The following is a 17964-nucleotide window of genomic DNA, read 5'->3' as shown; positions in this document are numbered from 1 at the left end:
TATCACTCATATTGAAAAGAACAGACACAGCTGTGTTAGTTATTAAGGTTAAAATCACAGGGGATTCAGGGGTCCGATTTCTTCTATGAATATAAATAAGTTTCTACAGGCATTTCACTATGTATTCTGGCATCACTGCCTTTAATAATATTAAGTTGGTGTTGAAAGATTAGTTTCAAGTCAAAGTTAATAAGACTTAATATTTGTAGTGCATAGATAGCTATTTATACGTTTGTTTTGGAATAGTTCAGTCTACTTTTTTTAAGTGCCATTACATTGTAAAGCAGACTGTTGATATAGCCAATGTGTGTTGTAGGTAGTAGTTAAAGAAGTATTCGAAAGTATTATCAGTAAAATATATTCAGAGTTAAAAGTGTTTGTCAGAATGGTCCCTGTCAGTGCTGTGTCATTATATTGTTGGGTCATTATTATTGATGCATGAACATGTGAACTGTACTTTAATGTTATAGCTGGTTGATGTGGAGCTAATTTTAAAAGGGACAATTCATTCCAAAATCAAAGACACATATTTTCCCCCTAGCCTATAGTGCTATTTATATGAATAGATCTTATTGGTGTGAGTTGCAGAGTTTTCAAGATGTCTGTCTTCTTTCCAATATAATGGATTTACTTTCTTTCTGCAGTAGAACTACTTTCTCTTCTACTAGAAAGAAAGAATTTCCTACATGAAGCTGCTCACAAGGTCTGTGGATTATCTTCAGTAACCATGTCATTTTAGGAAAGAGACACTGGATTTGAATTTTACAAATGTAGTTTTTGTGCTTTGAGCGCCACAAGCTAAGCACCATTTTGTCCCATTATTGTGAAAAGAAGGAATCTCAATGGCCGATATCTCCAAAACTCTATAACTCACACCAAAACAATCTACGTGGATAAACAGCACTATTTGCCAGGGCAAAAATATTATTTTTTTGATTTTGGGGTGACCTGTCCCCTAAAACCCCTGACTGTTATATATCAGCATGGTTTTCTGTCACACTGCTCTGAATGCATAAAAAAATTAAACTTTTTCCAACAAATTTTATGCATAAGGTGTTGTGTTCTTTATACTGACTATGTTGTAAGCAGTAGTGGAATTGGTATTTCATAGTTTTCTCAACAATATATACTCAACCTATCACAAATAAAGGTATTTGGGGTCTTCATTGTTATTATTGATGCATTAACATGTACAGTACTTATTGTTATATTATAGCTAGAGCTAATTTGAATGACTTCATATTTGATAGTTCAATATTGACCACACCATCACATTTTATAAAGTGATCATGTGTTTTGTTTGCAAAATCGTAATCTGAAAAGTTACTGATAATAGCTGTCAGATCAATGTAGTGGAGTACAAAGCACATTTCTTAAATGTAAAGGAGTGAAAGTAAAATGTGGAATAAATGAAAATACTCAAGTAAAGCACAAGAACCTCAATAAAGCACCCAAGCACAGTACTTGAGTCAAAGTACTTAATCATTCATACACACCATTATAGGATCAAACAGAGTTGAACTTAAAATAGTCACTTGATTATCATTAATTACTAAAACTGGTCGATTCAAATGATGTAAGTGTTGCCACTTACCGGTTTTCCCTTCACCACATCTCACAGCCGAGGCCACGTGCACGAACCAGCGCCACACACTCACAGCTCAGGTCTGACACAGCCCTAAACTTTATTTTATTCATGTCATTTAAGTTACACGGTGGAATCAGAGACACAAAATAAGAGGTTAGAAAGAAAAACAGCAACCATTCCACATCAAATGGCAGAATGTGTCCATGGATCCGTCCTTACATGCTTATAATGCATACTACCGACTAAAATACACAGTAGAAAATAGACATGTAATCTACTGTAAAGTGCAGACACGTCATTTACTAGATTTGAGTGTATTCCTGCTACATACTGTTAAATATGACCCCCACTTTGCTTCTGGACTTGAACTTCTAACAGTCCGAGGTGTAATAGTATGCAGTATGAGCGTGGAGACAGAGCTCTGGTGTTAGTAATACATTAGCAGAGGGCTGGCATAAAGGGAGCATGGTTTGTGTGTGTGTGTATATCTCAATATGTAGCCCTTGCCATGCCTTGAATTGAGCAAAAAATATATTAAAAAAAAAGAAAAGAAAAAAAAAAAAGCCCAACAAATCAGACTGCTTTGTAAAAGTCGTCCGTCTGTCTGACTGGTGGCCGTCTGTCCTAAAAAGGTCCCCGTACAACCACCGCGGAAATGTAACTGCTGCAGTTTATAAATCCAGTGAAAACACCACCAGGAGTGTATAGATATATATACATTTATTTTTATTGCAGCTCCAGGTTTTTGTATTCTTTCACAGGTTGGAGATCAATTAGGATTTACTTTTTCGCAGAGGAATTGGTTAAATTTACTTTAATTGCTCCTAAGTTGACACATTTAATCGAACCATGGCGTGCAGATGACGGACCCTCAACAGCTGCTGTTAAGATGCCTTTGAGCAAGGCACTATATCCCGAGCTGCTTCAGTAGGGCCGGTTTCAAACTAGACACAGAGAAGCTAAATTTCCCTCGATAAAGATGAATATTTCACCTTATATTCAGACGCCAGAAGAGATCATATAAATTATATTTTGCACTGGCTCAAGAGAAAAAAGTAGCACCTACTGGACCTTAACTTAACCAGGAGAGTCGACTAACAACGGCTGTGAGGAATGTTTGCAGCAGTACTGAGGGTATTCAGCTGCTCCATGCTGATACCGTAGTATTACTGCAGTATATTTTTGAAAGGTTCTTCCCACTGTAAAAGTCCCCCTTCTCTTAACCAGAGCTGCCGCAGAGTCAGTTTCCAGAATGTCTTATCATCCAAACACGTAAAATGGCATTTCACCCATTAATACCCAAACACTCCACCACTTCCAAGCCCTGATACACAATTTTTTTTTTTTTTAGTGTCAACACATTTGGCAAATCGTCATCATCGTCGTCATCATAAAAATAACAAAACATAAACATTAAAAACAGACGAGTTCAGTTCACATCAAAGTAGAATACAGATATTATATCTTTACCCACAAAAAGTTCATGTTACGACTAGCTTGAAAAAAAGAAAAAAAAACATCACCATGTTATACAAGAGTGTGTGTTTATGTGTGTTTTCACTATGAAATGTTGAAAGATTAGCGTGTATGTTGTTTTATATCTGCTCGGGATGTCTGTCGGTATGTGTGTATATAGGTGTAAACTTACATTAACAAGCAACATGTCTTTCATTATCAACACAGGAATCCTCACCTGCCCTCCTCGGTAAAGGAAAAAGAAAAAAAAAAAAAAGAAAAAAAAAAAAAACCCACATCACATCAGAATCATTTGCATTCCCAAAAGTAAGCATCCAAATCCATCACCACATAGAAGTTGTCAGCTGGCCACTAAAAATCTCAAATCTTTCATCAAAAAACAAACAAAAAAGAACAAAAGAAAATAATATTTTAGTGTCAACTATATATATACTATATATTTATATTTTTGTTCTTTTATACCAACCAAACATATGGTATATTATGTGTTGCTATGGTTATGGTCCCTGGCAACATCATGAAAAAGTACAATGAGTAAAATAAAGACACTGATCCCCCAACTTCATCCAGCTAGTGTGTGTGTCTGTGTTTCTGTTCATATTTGTCTAATGTCAGTGTTTTTTGTTGTCTCTGTGCATTGAATTGTGGGTGTTTTGCATGTTCTTTTGGCTTTTAGTGTATTTGTTCTTTATTTATGTGACGCGTGTCAACATGTCACACACAGATGTTTTTTTCTGTCTGAATGGTTGAGGCATTGTAGGCATAGTTTAGTGTGTTTAGTTTGTATTTAGTGTTTGCTGTTAGTGTGTATCTGATAGTGTGTATGTGTCTATATACGAGCGCCGACGCTCTGATGGTAGACATTATGGTAGGCCTTCGCTGTGTCTTTAGTGTGTGTCTATGCGTTAGCACTGATGCTCTGTTTGTAGACAGCGTGGTAGGCGTTTCTCAGCAGGACGTAGGGGAAACAGGACTCCAGCAGGTCCATGGTGAGGAAGGGAGACTCCTGCACAATCTGAAACGCACAAGACAACACAGACAGACCGTTAATGCATTTTCATTCCTATAGGTTGCTCTGGTCCCAATCAGTTGATGATGTTTTAAACTTTAAGTGTTTTTGTTTCAAACAAAGATTATTTAACCTGTTGTTAATGCACACCAGATAATGAAGATAGATGATTTAACATTTCACATCTCTGACTGAACCAAATCTAACCTTACAATTACAACAAAAACAACGAGCAGTACTGATTGTTAGTTTTCCTAGTAAAATACATCAAAAAGCTTCACAAATCCCAGCTTTTACAGAGCATCTTGTCAAATAATTCAAATGAAATGCTTTGACATAATCTGTCAAATCAGATATTATAGCCGATAATTCATTATAATGTGCATTATGAATGAACTTCAATGAAACTTCTTTAAAATGCTAATGTGCTGCACACTTTGCAAAGACAACATGCTGCTTTCAGATGACTGAGCAGAACAAGGGAGCTAATTATTGAGCGAGGACATGCTAACTGTTAACATGTTAAACTGAAGAGCTGTTTAACTCAAACGTGGAGCACACCTGGTAGTTTGGGTTGGATTGAGGTTGGATTACATTTTATCCACAAAACAAACAAACAAACAAAAAATGCTCCAGACTTCATTTGGAACCAAACCAAGACCACCTTCTGGGAGGAGCACCTGGGTGTGATTAATTCAACTGAACTGCACCAAGGGAGAAAACGAACCATGGTCCACTTTAACCAGACTGTTCAGTTCTGTGAAAACAAACCCCAGTACCTTTGTGCCTGCTACATTATTTAATTTCCTACTGACTTCATTGTCACAAGCACGATTGTAATGGTCATCAAAACGAGCCTTGAATGCACAAACGGAATGTATGTGAAATTTATTTGCTCAATTACAAAAACATTTACAAAAACAAACCCTGGTGCCATGTTAGTGCAGTTCGTTTGGGCTGCTGTAGGAGCTGTCAGTTGAACACTGGTGCAGACCAAATAATGGGACTGAGACCAACTGAAAAGGAGGATCTCACTCTGCTCCCAAGCAGACTGTTGTGCGTTTGTGATGTGAAAGCAAACACAGTAATTTCAGTACAAACGCCGCTCATTATTGCGCAGGATGACATCACCAAAACCAAGTTACCACTCAGTCTGGATGACTTCACGATTACAACTCTTGGTTCATTTGTAAAAGTCAAAGTCTGGAAATGAAATGGACCAGAACTAAAAGGCAATAACAAAATATAATTCTGTCCCCAATCAAATGGATCAAACTACAGATTTGTGTTCATCCTCTCTCACCATGTCCAGCAGCAGGTAGACAGATTCTCTGTTACGTGTTGTCATCTTGTCCGTCTCCTGGCCGATCTTCAACAGGCTGGACGAGGCCAACTACAAAAACACACACACACAGAAAAACTTGTTAGAGAAAAGAAAATATTTGTCTCATTCATTAGTTTTTCATAAAGAGTGAATTCGTAAAATTTAAGAAAGGACTGGCATAATCGCTGCTGTGGAAAACATTTGTGTGCTGTTGTTTTTTTAATGAAAGGCTTCGTCTCCTCTGATCCATGTGTACCTTGTGGTTTTATCAGCTACTATGGTGACACTGAGGGCGGCTGACATGCAACAAACCAACTAACAATGGATGGTGTCTACCCATCCAGGGTAGATCACGTGCCCTTTTTATTTTTATTATTTATTTATTATTATTATTATTATTTTTATAAAAAGAATCATTAAAAATAAATGTGTAACGTGTCCACAACAATCATATCTGAGACGTGTGAAGCCATGGTCACCTCGGCCAAGCTTAAACATTTTTTTTACAGACAGAGGGAAAACTGATAGAATTAAATCCTGCAGCTTGTAAAAAATAACTGTAATCACATGTTGGTGACAAAGCATTAAAAACTGAATCTTTTCAACTCACAGCCAGGAACTCCTTGAGGCGGTCCTCTATGCTCCCCTTGTGGATGGTGAAGAGAGCAGCAGCGATCTGGTTGATGGCTTTGGCCAGGCAGTGGATGTTGTTGCAGTGGCCTGTAGGGGGCAGCAAACACACGCTGTTAGTAAGAGAACATGAAGACATCATCTGTAATTGAAAATCAATTAACTGTGGCTTAATTTCTGACGTGTGAGGCTCTCTAAGACTTTCACAGCAAGTTCTCCAGAAAACAAATCCTGGAGAGGCCAGTCCAGCTGGGAAAGTATGGATTTCATGTTTGTATCTGATGCCACCATTACGTATGTATGTGAAATGCGCAGTGTGCGTGAATATTAAAAACGTGTGTGTAATTGTAAGTTCACAGAACGGTTGATGGGGCTGCACTGGCGCCTTGTATTGAGATGTGCTGTCTGAAAACCAATTGCTGGCCTATATGCAGTCTGCATACTAACAATGGTGGAGCCCATTACAACTCATTACCTTTTCAAATGTCCCTTATTAACAATGGCGCCTTTCATTTCAAGGTTGTTAGGAAGCAACGTCTTGATAATTCATCCTTGAGTGACAAATCTCTTTGATACCTTATCAAAAGGCTCATTTAACTACAGGAGTGTGTCTCTAATGCAGTGAATATCACCTTTATTTAACTAAATTCATCTTTTGACCTAAATACACGCAACAAATAAGGTTAAACAGGTCACGCCGAGTAAACTGACCTTTAAAAATGTATCAATAACTTCATCACTTCAAAAGTGGACATAATGAAGATGATGATGTGGCTCTAGTGCACACAAATGAATCAATCTGAGGGCACGAGGTCGATCTCATTTGCATGCAGAACAGTCTCATGCCATTGATGCAGTAAATTATGTTTCCTACTATTTTCTCCAGCAACGCTCTCAGGCTCTGAACTGCCTCTGTAACACAGGGTTTGATATTTTCTTTAATTGTAAAAAGAAAGTTGTTACAGGTTAAAATTGGGCAATTATGCAAAAATAGAATATACAATTTGTAGCACAAACAAACTGCAGTTTGACTGTGCATTATATTTTTTTTGTTTTGTAGCTACTTTACTATATGATGTAGATTGGTTCCCCACTCTGTCAAGCTAATAAATACTTAAACTTCATGTGTGCAATTATACCACCCACCTCCACCCTGATTTAAGGATGTAATGACACCAAAAACTCAAGGTACAATAATGCTAAACAGTTATTTGGTATTAAGAAAGAAAGAAAAAGGATGACTTAAAAAGTTAAATAATAAATCTGACATATACAGCAGCTTGTTTGTAGAAAATTTATTTTAGTGCTTTTACTTCTTCTTCCTTCAATAAAACAAATCAAAAGTAGACCTAAGCATGAGCAAAAAATTGGTATGAATTGTCTTTGCAAAACAAAAATAATGCGGCAGTCACCAGCACTTCATTTATAATAAAATAAAAAATAATAAAATAAAATATAGCATATGATGACAGCAGATAATGATATTTACTTGATATAGTCTTTGTTAAAAATAGAAGATCAATTTAAAGTGACCAAGAAGAAAAATCTGTGAATACCAAAATAATTCAATAGCATGGTGTCCTACCTTCTATGGCGGGGCTGTACTGTGACATCACGTTGCTGGCCAGTGTTGGCAAGGAAACCGCCACAAACACCATCAGCAGACAGGCGATCTTATACTCCTCCTCTGGACTGATGTTCTCTGCACAGACACAAGCCGTTTTCAGACATGGAATATGAAACATTGCTGCCATTTTGTCTTTGATTTTGACATCAATGTTCCTTTCAGCTTTATTCAGACAGGCAGGATATATTGCAAACCGTCGATCTGCGTCCACTAAAAGTGCTTATTTTGCCACTGACAGGCTCAGATTGTTATTGTAGGTGCTGATATCATTTTTGAAATGACTGCAAGATATACACATCTTTTTTTAAAGAGTAAGATCCTTTTTGTTTTAACACTCTTCTTGACAAAGCCACCAGACTCCATTTAGAGAAACAGGAACTTTATCATAGTAAAATACACTTCATTCATTGACAGAAACAAAATAAAATTCTTGCTTGTCTTTCCACTCCTCCAACAATCAACTGGCTCCTTCAACCCCTGCTTCTCTGCTGTCTGACCTCCCTCTCACTCATCTCCTTATATTTACACATCTACTGTCATGAAAAGAGGTTCATTTATTATTTATTTAGTTGAGGTTGAATGAGGTGTCTTTTTTAAGATGGCAAAATTACATTTCTGTACATAAAGTCTGTCAGAGTGATACAGCAGCTGTTTCTAGTTAAACAAAGGGATCTTACTATATAACAAGAAGGTCTAATTCTGTAGGGATTCTACAGACTCTTACTTTGAAAAAGCTTAAAGAGTAAGAGAGAAATATAGTTTTTATATCTAATTATATTTGAAGCTCCTCAAAGCCTTTTAATCGGCTCTTTTACAGTGTTTGACAGTGGTTTTGATGATTTCTTACAGTGATCTTCGAATGGTACAAGACATGTATTTAATCTTTCTCTCTGTGCAGGTTTAACCTTGTGCTGCTGCAGCTTTTATGTTAATCGGATTTAATTCAATTTAATGCAGACTTGTGCTGTGTCAAAGTGTTGCAATGTTACAGGTCTGACCTGGTAAGATTGTTGCTGTGACTTTAACAAAAAAAAGTGTCTGGAGTGCCTATTCAGACATGAGAACATGTTAAATTGCCATCAGTGTAACGTAAAGGGGTGCATGGTGCTACAGGCGCACATGGAGGATGCGTGGAAGCTGAATCTCACCGCTTTTTTGTGAGGACAGAGCCACTACCAGAGCCGGGTCGATCTCACAGGGCAAACCTGCTGCTGATGACAGCTCATAGACATTCATGGCCACCTGGAAACAAACAGATGTTCACATGAGCAGCGAGCACATTAGGTAAAGAGATTTTATCATTATGTGTTGGTACATGTTGTTTACCTTCATGTCTGTCTCTCTGGGAATGTGGTCTTTAAAATCCTCCACTGAACTGACCAGGAAAGGAATATGACAGGATAACACCTGGAGAGAGTGAGACAGAGATGGTCCAGTAAGGAAATAATGCAGCATCACTGCTCGGCAAGAAATGTTCTGAATATATACAAAAATGTGACATTTATGGTGCTTTTATGTTTGTTTTACTTAAAACAAACCCTGGTGCATTTGCCAGGTTAGTATGGTTTGTTTAGGCTGCTGTGCAAAAATGCAAAACAACCAGAGTGAGACCTTATGGAAAGGAGGGGCTCTTTCCTCTGTCCTCACACCATGTGGTGTGAAAGCAAACAGATCAACCACAGTACATTTTTAAAGTAGATTTTGGCATGATTTCAACAGCAAACCTACTATTTAATCCATTAGCTGAGCCTGAACTGTGTCTGCAGCAATCTTTATAATCAATCTGTATAACCAAAGTATATATTTATGTAAATCATTTCACAGTTTCAACTGCAGTCTGCTGTGCCGGTATCTTAGTCTTTGTAATTTGGCAGCTCATTAAATGACTAGTGAGTAGGATGTAGTGGCATCTAGCCGCGAGGTTGCAGGCTGCAACCAACTGAATACTGCTTGCCTCACTCTACCCTTCCAAGCGTGTCAGAGAAACTATGCTGGCCCTGAAACTATTTAGATCCAGTGTTTGGTTTGACCATTCTGGGCTACTGTACTAACATGGTTATTAAACATGGTAGACTGAAGACTGTGGAAGATGATCTGTGCACTCCGTAGATAAAAAGAGCTCATTCTAAGGTAACAAAAACACAATTCTCATTTTCAAGTGATTAAACAGTAATGAAAACCTACTTATGAATGTTATTTTCCGTTACTGCCGTATTCTGCCCAAAAAAATCCCAGTAAACTTTACAAACTGGACATAAAAAAATCTAGTAAAAAGTGTGTGATGCAGTGATCACATAGTAGCTTCCAGGAATATTTCTGTACAAGGTACCTCTCTTCCTGTTTTCATAACATGGTCTATATGCAGTCTAATAATAGAAATCCCTATGATTAGATTCTCTTTGTGACACCAAAGAATATAAATATACATTAGAAGCATTAAAATGAAGCATAAACTGCTGTCAGTCACCAGAACTTGATTTCCCAGTGTGGGTCCTGATGATGCACGATGACATCACCAAAACTGCCCAATCAATGAGTTACCTGTCAGAACTAAAAGACGGTATAATTTAGATTTTTTTCCCTTTCATCCAGACCAATTTAACCAAAGTTGTCAAACTGGAACAGGTTCATTTTCTCACTGGCTGCTGTGCATTTCCTGTGATTTATTATACTTCTCACCTGTATCCAACTATCACAATAGTGTGTGTGTGTGTTTGCATCTTACATCTCTCAGAGCCTCCTGAGCCAGCGAGCGGAAGGACAAGATGACTCCAATGATGGTCATTCTCTTCAACACACTGTCCACAGCTACAAACACACAAAAACAGAAAAAATATGTCAATTAAGCCGCAGGTGTGTTGGTAAGTCAATGAAATGCAGTATGTATCACACTAATCATTATTAATTCAGTTGTTCGCTAGTTGAAGAAAACTGAATTCGCTGCTTTCATTTGCAAGGAGGTGTATTATTTTGTTGTGCTAAGTCTCTGTATTGACTTTTAATTGCCTTTCACTGAAGTCTGCTTAACCACTATTTATATTATTAAAAAAGTACAACAAGTGTTAACTAATCAATGCAAGAAAATACAGACATTCTTTCTCTGATCAACACTGGGAAGCTTTACACAGTCAACAAAAGAACGTGACCCCTTTTGGAGAATGAATGTAGTTAAATATTAGCTGACAAACACAGAATATGAAACAATTTCCCAGATAATATTTGGTATCAAGAATTTAGCAGTTGTGTGAAATGGTGTTGGTAATGGTGGGGTGTGTGTGTGTGTGTGTGTGTGTGTGTGTGTGTGTGTGTGTGTGTGTGTGTGTGTGTGTGTGTGTGTGTGTGTGTGTGTAATTACAGGTGAGTTTCTTGAAGAGGGCAGCCATGTGGTCCGGTTTGTCAAAGCTTGTCCTCATCTGGGTCAACACCTCCATGTTTTCTACCACCAGTTTCTACATGGAGACAAACATACAAACAGTTAGCATTGAATCAAATGTGATTTCAATGTTTATGTGGTGCAATTTCATTTATATTCTTTTTTTTTTTCTTTTTGGATTTTCGACTTGGGTGCGTAGCGTAGAGATCATTATTCAGTACATGTCCAAGATAGAAGCAAACTGCATCACACTCATATTTTAGAGTTTTCAGTTGTTTTTTGTTTGTTTCTTTGTAATTGCATTGCAGCTTATCGGTAACACACCTATCATACAATTATGATGAAAAAGATAGCAAAAACCAAGCTTCTTAGAACTGTTTAAATAATTTTTAACCTATTTATTATAATTTTGAGGATTAGACTATTGGTTGGACAAAGCAAAGATTGTAAAAGTACCACTAATAACAATAACAACAAAAATAATCCAAAAGGAAAGCAGCAGTCAGCTGATACACAAATGTTAAAACAGCTCCATCTCAACCAACTACAACAGTAAAATCCTGCTTTTACATTAATGCATGACGATATGCAATGATATATAATAGCATAACAGTCACAGAGAGCGTGTTTTTATGCATGTTATGTTTTTATGTTAAAGTATAGTATGTTTCCTTGTGTTTGTATATACCTTCAGCTCAGCAACTTGTGATGAGATGTGCCACATCAGACTCTCACTGAGGAACTTCATCCCATACGGACCCAACAGCTCAGACAGAGAACGCATCTCTGTGAAAACACACACATAATAAGAAGCTTTAGAACAAATACAATTCAGCAGATAATTTTAATCAGAAAATCTGTCAAAAACAGTAGCAGTCAAACCCAGAAGTGTGTATCAGCAATATTAAGTCTAATATTTCCTTAAATAATAACAGGACCCTTTATTTATCTTAAATGTATGAGGTTACAAGCTTTTATACATTATGCTGACTTGACATGCACACAATATGACAGCCACTGGGTGTTTATCCACTCCTATTTTTCCCCTGACCATTATTTGAGACCTGGCTTTCACTTGACTACCAGTCCTTATGAGAAAATATGGTCTAAACATTGTTCATGTGCACTTGTGCGTGTCTATACCAGAGATGTCGGAGTATTCCTCAGCGTTGAAAGTCAGTTCGTTCTCTGTGGGCAGGTTGACGAAGGCCTTCATGGCAGGGAAGTAGGCGATGTGTCCGTTGCTGACCTGACGGAGCAACGTCTCCAGATACCTAAACACGCACAAAATACTCTATCAGTATCAGTTGCAGGTTTTAGTTCTTCCTTCAATTAGGAACACCACCTTCTCTGAATTTTAAAACCACCGGTGACTTTCATGAAGAAATCTGTAATTATGTTGCTAAATGGATCTTTAATCCATCTGTAGGGGTTTTTAGTGTAAACATCAAATCCCACAAGCACAACACTAAGCTCAGTGAATGGTTGCTTAATACAATGCAGCGCCAATTATGATTTTTTTTTGTCTGTTTGTTTTTAATAATGGTGATTACTGAGAAATGGACTCTCCTGACCCTCCCCGCCAAATGAGAGAGAAAGAGAAAAAAAAAAAAAAACAATATCCAAAAACATACAGTCACGAGCTTTAATGAAACCACGAGAACAACAATCTTACAGCTTCTGTGCGCAAATAAGCAAAGTCCGGTGTTTGGTTGTTTGTACTGTAACAGTATTTCCAGCAACAATAAAAATGACTTCCCTCTGAACAGCACAAAACTACTAAGAGGAATTTGTTTTATTAGTGGGTTTAATAAAAGAGCTTCAATCTGTGAACACAGCCTCCAAGGAGGCATTGTTTGAGAGAGACTCTACAGTATTAGATTTCAATAATAATTTTATCCTGGCACAACCTGTACAAATACATTGCATAATAATCCCATTTATTTTTTCATAAAATGGAACTGACTTCATCCAAGTGGAAAATACACTTCCACTTGTCCTCACTCCCTGTTTTTGATGATAAATCTGATGATAAATTTAGGATTCCAGCACATTCTTCAGCTCACTGGACCCATACGAACGTACCAGTTTGTGTAGAGACTGGTGATGGTGGGTTCCCCGTGGCTGTCCAGGTGCTGTGTCTGCTGCAGGAGGACGTTGTTGAAGACCCGGGTGATGTCGATGGTGACGTAGTTCTCTATGGACTGAAGCACCGTCATGTAGGCCCGGACGCTGGTCAGCAGCTCACTGGGCTTGGCTATCTCCTGAGTAGCCTGGTTGTACATGGTCATCCCCACTATGGACCTTGAGACGGAGGGAGTTAATATTAGATTTAAATGCACACAGACACCCTATTACCACGACAAACCCAAATGCAACTCACTTATCTACACTCTTTTGACATTACCAAGAAAAACTCAACAGTGTCCACTTTTTGGTGCCTCTTTTAAGCTTGTATTTCCCTCATAGTATATACACAACATACTAAAGTAAAAATGATATTAAAGATGACCTACAAAATAATGCTTTTTCTACAAATCAACACTTAAATGTCAAACAGATAATTAAAAAAAAAGATGAAAGACGATAAACATGGTTTGCAACCGGTCTGTTTTTTTTTTTTGTTTTTTTTTATCTTGAATTGGACAAAAATAAGTTTTAACAATAAGTCTGGGTTTTATCTGCGTGTGTTTATGTTTACTTGGTGAATCGGATCTCCAGGTGCGAGGTGAGGTACTCTCTTGGTGTGAACGTGTGCTCCCAGACCGCCAGGTTGGGAACATAGTTGATGGAGAAGCAGAGTTCAGATAATGCTGTGTGGAGTTTATCCAGACTGCGGGGGAAAAAGGAAGAAAACAACAAGGTCAAAATGGACTCAACTTTTAATGATCTATGTAGTGAGACTGCACAATATAGCAGAGAAAAACAGTACACAGTAACAAGAATATAACTAAATGGAGGAGGAAAGGATATATCTAAGTGATGATGTTAAAACCTCAAATTCTTACTACTGCATGAACAATGATGGATGTTTATTGGGAACTGAGTCAAATCAACAACTAAACCTACCATCAATAATGATTCTGACAATCAATAACATTTTTTTTAATAACAGAAGCATAAAGAGACAGAAAGAACAGAAAGATTTAACTGTTTGTCTGTTATTCGACTCACTTGGTGACCAGTAGCCTGTTCTTCCTCATGCTCTCCACTCCTGGCTTCTCTCTCTCCGGCTCTCCCTTCTTCCCCGTCGCCTTCTTGCTCTTCTTGTTCACGGCCTGGCTGATGGTTTTCGCACAGTGCTTAGGAAGCAGCTACGACATGGAATAGTAACAGAAGAGGGACAGACGGGGGAGGGAGAGAGATAGAAAGAGACAGGCGGGGATAAACACGAGATTGAGGGAAGGAAAGACAGATGGAGAAAGGCCGATTATTCACAGCCCGGCTGATGTTCTTAGAACAGTGGCTTTTTAAAAAGTAAGAAGTTAAACTAGTGACTGACAGAGATGGATTTAAGCAGCTTTTAATGACATGCATCAACAAAAGACTCACAACATTTATGTGACAGCATGTAATATTATGCAATGGGTATAAATGGGTGTTTCTGGGTTTCTGCTCTGTCAAATCTTGAGATATTAGAAAGTTTGTTAGTATAAGAAAACTTTTAGGACTATCTGTGTATTGGCATTATTGTACAGAACAGTTAACACTTTAAAGTTTGCTTTCCCTTATGATAACTGTTAATGTTTTTTTTTTCATTTATATGCGAAGAAACAGAATTTATATTTATATTCTTTTCATTATTGATGTGTTGATCATTTACTTGTTTAATTAATTAGTTGTTTGGTTTATAAAATGTCAGAAAAAGGTGAAAAATGTTTATCACTGTTTTCCAAAGACCAAGGTGTCATCCTCAAATGTCTTGTTTTGTCAACAATCCAAAGATAATCAGTTTACTGTCATGACGGTCTAAAGAAATTTGAGAAGGTAAAATCAGAGAATGTGGACATTTTGCCTTTTACAAAAAATCCTCAAAACCATTAATCGATTATCAAAATAGTTGGCAATTAATTTAATACTTGAGAACAAACCCATTAATCGACCTATATGGCAGCTCTACTGATGTTACTCAAATTTCTCATAGACTGGTGATGTAAAAAATTCAGAGCACTTCACTCAGAAAGCGTTCATTCTTAAAGGAATAGTTTGACATTTTGGGAAATGCACTTATTGGTTTTCTGGCAGAGAGTTAGATGATGAGATCGATGCCACTCTCATATCTGATCAATACCACTCTCAGAATATTTCTCGGCTGGGACCAGTAACTTGCTTCAGTGTCAGCTTGTTGCCTGGCAACTGCTCGGAGCCAAGAAACAGTCCAGTACATAACCCCCCCGTAAATGTCAAACTGTCATTTTTACACTTTTTGTAGGGGTTAAATAACGTGTTAATTTGTGAGATTTAGAAGTTTTGGTAGGTGAAACGTTTGGGACGGAGTCAGATGAGCTGCTTCTTTCAGTTTCCAGTCTTTATGCTAAGCTAAGCTAACCAGCTGCTGACTGCAGCCTTACATTCGCCATACATTTGTGAGAGAGGTTTGATCTTCTCATTTAATTCTCAGTAAGTCCATTTCCCAAATGTCAAACCATTCCTTTAAAATTGGCAGCCTTTGTGGATGTATGTGTGCGTACCTGGTCGCTGAGTGTACATTGTTCAGTGCAGATGTCAGTGATCAGGTTTCTGGCCTGCTTGGCCATCTCATCCAGAAACATGTTACACAATGACAGGCTTCGATCCCCTATGTGGTGACGCTGAGAAGGAAGAAAAGAAAATGACACAAACATATAAATAAACATAACATTTAACAGCAATAAAACTGTTCTTGCCAATATGTTTTACATTCTTCTCATGAAGAAGAAGAAGAAGAAGAAGAAGAAGAAGAAGAAGAAGAAGGACAAATGTAACAGAGCGTGACTGTGTATCTGTGTATAGGTATGTGTGCATTTACCTCCTCCGGACAGAGTTCGTGTGTGCAGGACATGAAGTGTGTGCAGAGCAGAGGGAAGCAGATGGAGTGTCGGCTCTGGGAGGGAAGCTCCAAACACTGCTGGAACATCTTTTCAAACGCACGGCTGTAGAAGCTACAGGAGGAGATCAGGGGATAAACATGAGGGATTAAGGCTGGGCGATGTAGCTGAGAAACTTTCCACAATAAATGTTTAATTTTAGTTGATATCAATAATCGTTTATCACATTAATTACATATTTTTAATAAAGATGAAGAGAAAAAAGTCTGAACTTAAAGCCACTACAAGGAATTTTGAATTGGTTATGAAACAGTCTCAATTTAATATTGATGCCTCCATAAGAAAAACATTAGTTAATGAGACCATATATGAGAAGATCGGCTATGTCTATATAGTTGTTGTTAATGCCTGTCACCCGAGTCTCCTTGAAATCAGATGTGCTTACATTCCCAGGTTAAGTCACCGTGGGCCACATGTTAGCCAGTTGAAAAAATTATTTGAATACGTTTAATTTTAATGTTGTATTTTGAGGTTATAATGGGGGAAACACTACCACTGTTGTCAAGAGGGGCTAAAAAATCAACAAAATATCTAAGTTCCTTGTAGTAGCTTTAATCACTGTTTATCAAGGCACACAGGTAATTATTTTAATGTTAACACTATACCGAAAAACACACAAATAGATAAAGATCAATAAGGATAAATGAATGATCTCACTCCAATACACTAATACTGATGACCTGACTTGTCTGTTTTAATTATTAACCATTTCCACACTGCCTGCACTTGTTTTCTCACTCCACATCTTTTCTGTTATGTCACAGAACAACAAACCTGTTAAATAATCTGCTGTTCTTGTGTCACTCATAGCATGCTCCATATGATATGCTGTTTATGAACCAAGGAATTTTTCATGGTGGTTTGCATTTAATGTATTTACATGAAACTATTAAAATTTTATTGGACAATTTTCTTCAGTTCATCCTCCCTACAAATCTTACTAGAGTGTGTGTTTGCAAGCACAGCTCAATTAGTATATTAATATGTGCGTGTGCAGATGTGTCTCTCACCAGAAAATAGACAAATCTGACGTCTCCACCAGCATCTCCACCAGAGAGTCCACCATCTTTGTGTGGAAGATGATGGTGTTCATCATTTTACCGAGCTCCTTGTGATCAGCTATGCCAAGACTGGCTTTAGAGACACTGGTGTAGGCCTGCAGAAGGGAGAGCAGTTGGAAAAAGAATGAGGAGAGAAATCTTGAAGTCAAAATTCAAATGTTTTTGTATTGATAAGCAGCACCATTGTTTCCTTTTACATTCCATTCCACAAAGTAGTAATTATTTCAAGTACTTAGAAGAAAAATGTTCAGTAGTCATGAAACCAACGTTCCTCTGGAAGAACGTTTTGCCCCTCAGCTTTGGATAAACGTTTGTAAAGACTTAAATTTGGGTATACCTGCAGTCTGAACCAGTCCAGTCTCATGCCTCTGAAGTCAAACACCTCTCCATCTTCCACTGGAACACAAAAGCACAACAACTATTATATCCATAGTTGCTACTGCTCCTGTTGTCACTCCTCCTTGTCCTCTTAGTTTTGATGGTACCAGAAGTAATGGCTTACCTTGTTTGACACTGAGAGAGGTCATAGTGTTGACAAATGAAGACATGATTATAGACTCGTCCTCTGGACACACGGAGAGGTTCTATCAGGTAAAGACAAGACAGAAAATCAGTTAGAACGACAAGGTCATTGTAGAAGAGTGTCTCATATAAAAGCCAGCCTTGAATTCAGCTCTCAACGAGTCACAAAATGTTACGTTGATCTATGTAGATTTGTGGAGTATAGGAACACATTCTGATATAATTATTGTTCTCTGTTTTTAAAGTTTCAGTGTGTTATGTCATACA

The 17964-nt window shown here is 37.6% G+C and overlaps 1 protein-coding gene across 2 annotated transcripts in view; it reads right to left on the bottom strand.

The window, feature by feature from the left end:
• Positions 1-1661: 1661 nt before the first annotated feature.
• nckap1 (NCK-associated protein 1) overlaps positions 1662-17964 on the bottom strand; it is a 43629-nt gene continuing 27326 nt past the window's right edge. For both annotated transcript variants that reach the window (XM_084736665.1, XM_084736667.1), the window contains exons 14-31: positions 17678-17759; positions 17513-17571; positions 17125-17270; positions 16036-16168; positions 15719-15838; positions 14202-14341; positions 13729-13860; positions 13113-13331; positions 12171-12301; positions 11716-11813; positions 11010-11103; positions 10380-10462; positions 8981-9061; positions 8803-8896; positions 7613-7729; positions 6008-6117; positions 5377-5466; positions 1662-4079 (exon numbers count right to left, since the gene is read on the bottom strand). In XM_084736665.1, coding sequence (XP_084592791.1) covers positions 3963-4079; positions 5377-5466; positions 6008-6117; positions 7613-7729; positions 8803-8896; positions 8981-9061; positions 10380-10462; positions 11010-11103; positions 11716-11813; positions 12171-12301; positions 13113-13331; positions 13729-13860; positions 14202-14341; positions 15719-15838; positions 16036-16168; positions 17125-17270; positions 17513-17571; positions 17678-17759 — 2046 coding nt within the window. In that variant the 3' untranslated portion in view covers positions 1662-3962. The remainder of the gene's footprint in view (positions 4080-5376; positions 5467-6007; positions 6118-7612; positions 7730-8802; positions 8897-8980; positions 9062-10379; positions 10463-11009; positions 11104-11715; positions 11814-12170; positions 12302-13112; positions 13332-13728; positions 13861-14201; positions 14342-15718; positions 15839-16035; positions 16169-17124; positions 17271-17512; positions 17572-17677; positions 17760-17964) is intronic.

The sequence above is a fragment of the Lutjanus erythropterus genome, chromosome 14, assembly GCF_056507025.1.
Source record: "Lutjanus erythropterus isolate fLutEry1 chromosome 14, fLutEry1.hap2, whole genome shotgun sequence".
Classification (NCBI taxonomy): Eukaryota; Metazoa; Chordata; class Actinopteri; order Lutjaniformes; family Lutjanidae; genus Lutjanus; species Lutjanus erythropterus.
This window is presented reverse-complemented; position numbering and strand designations above follow the sequence as displayed.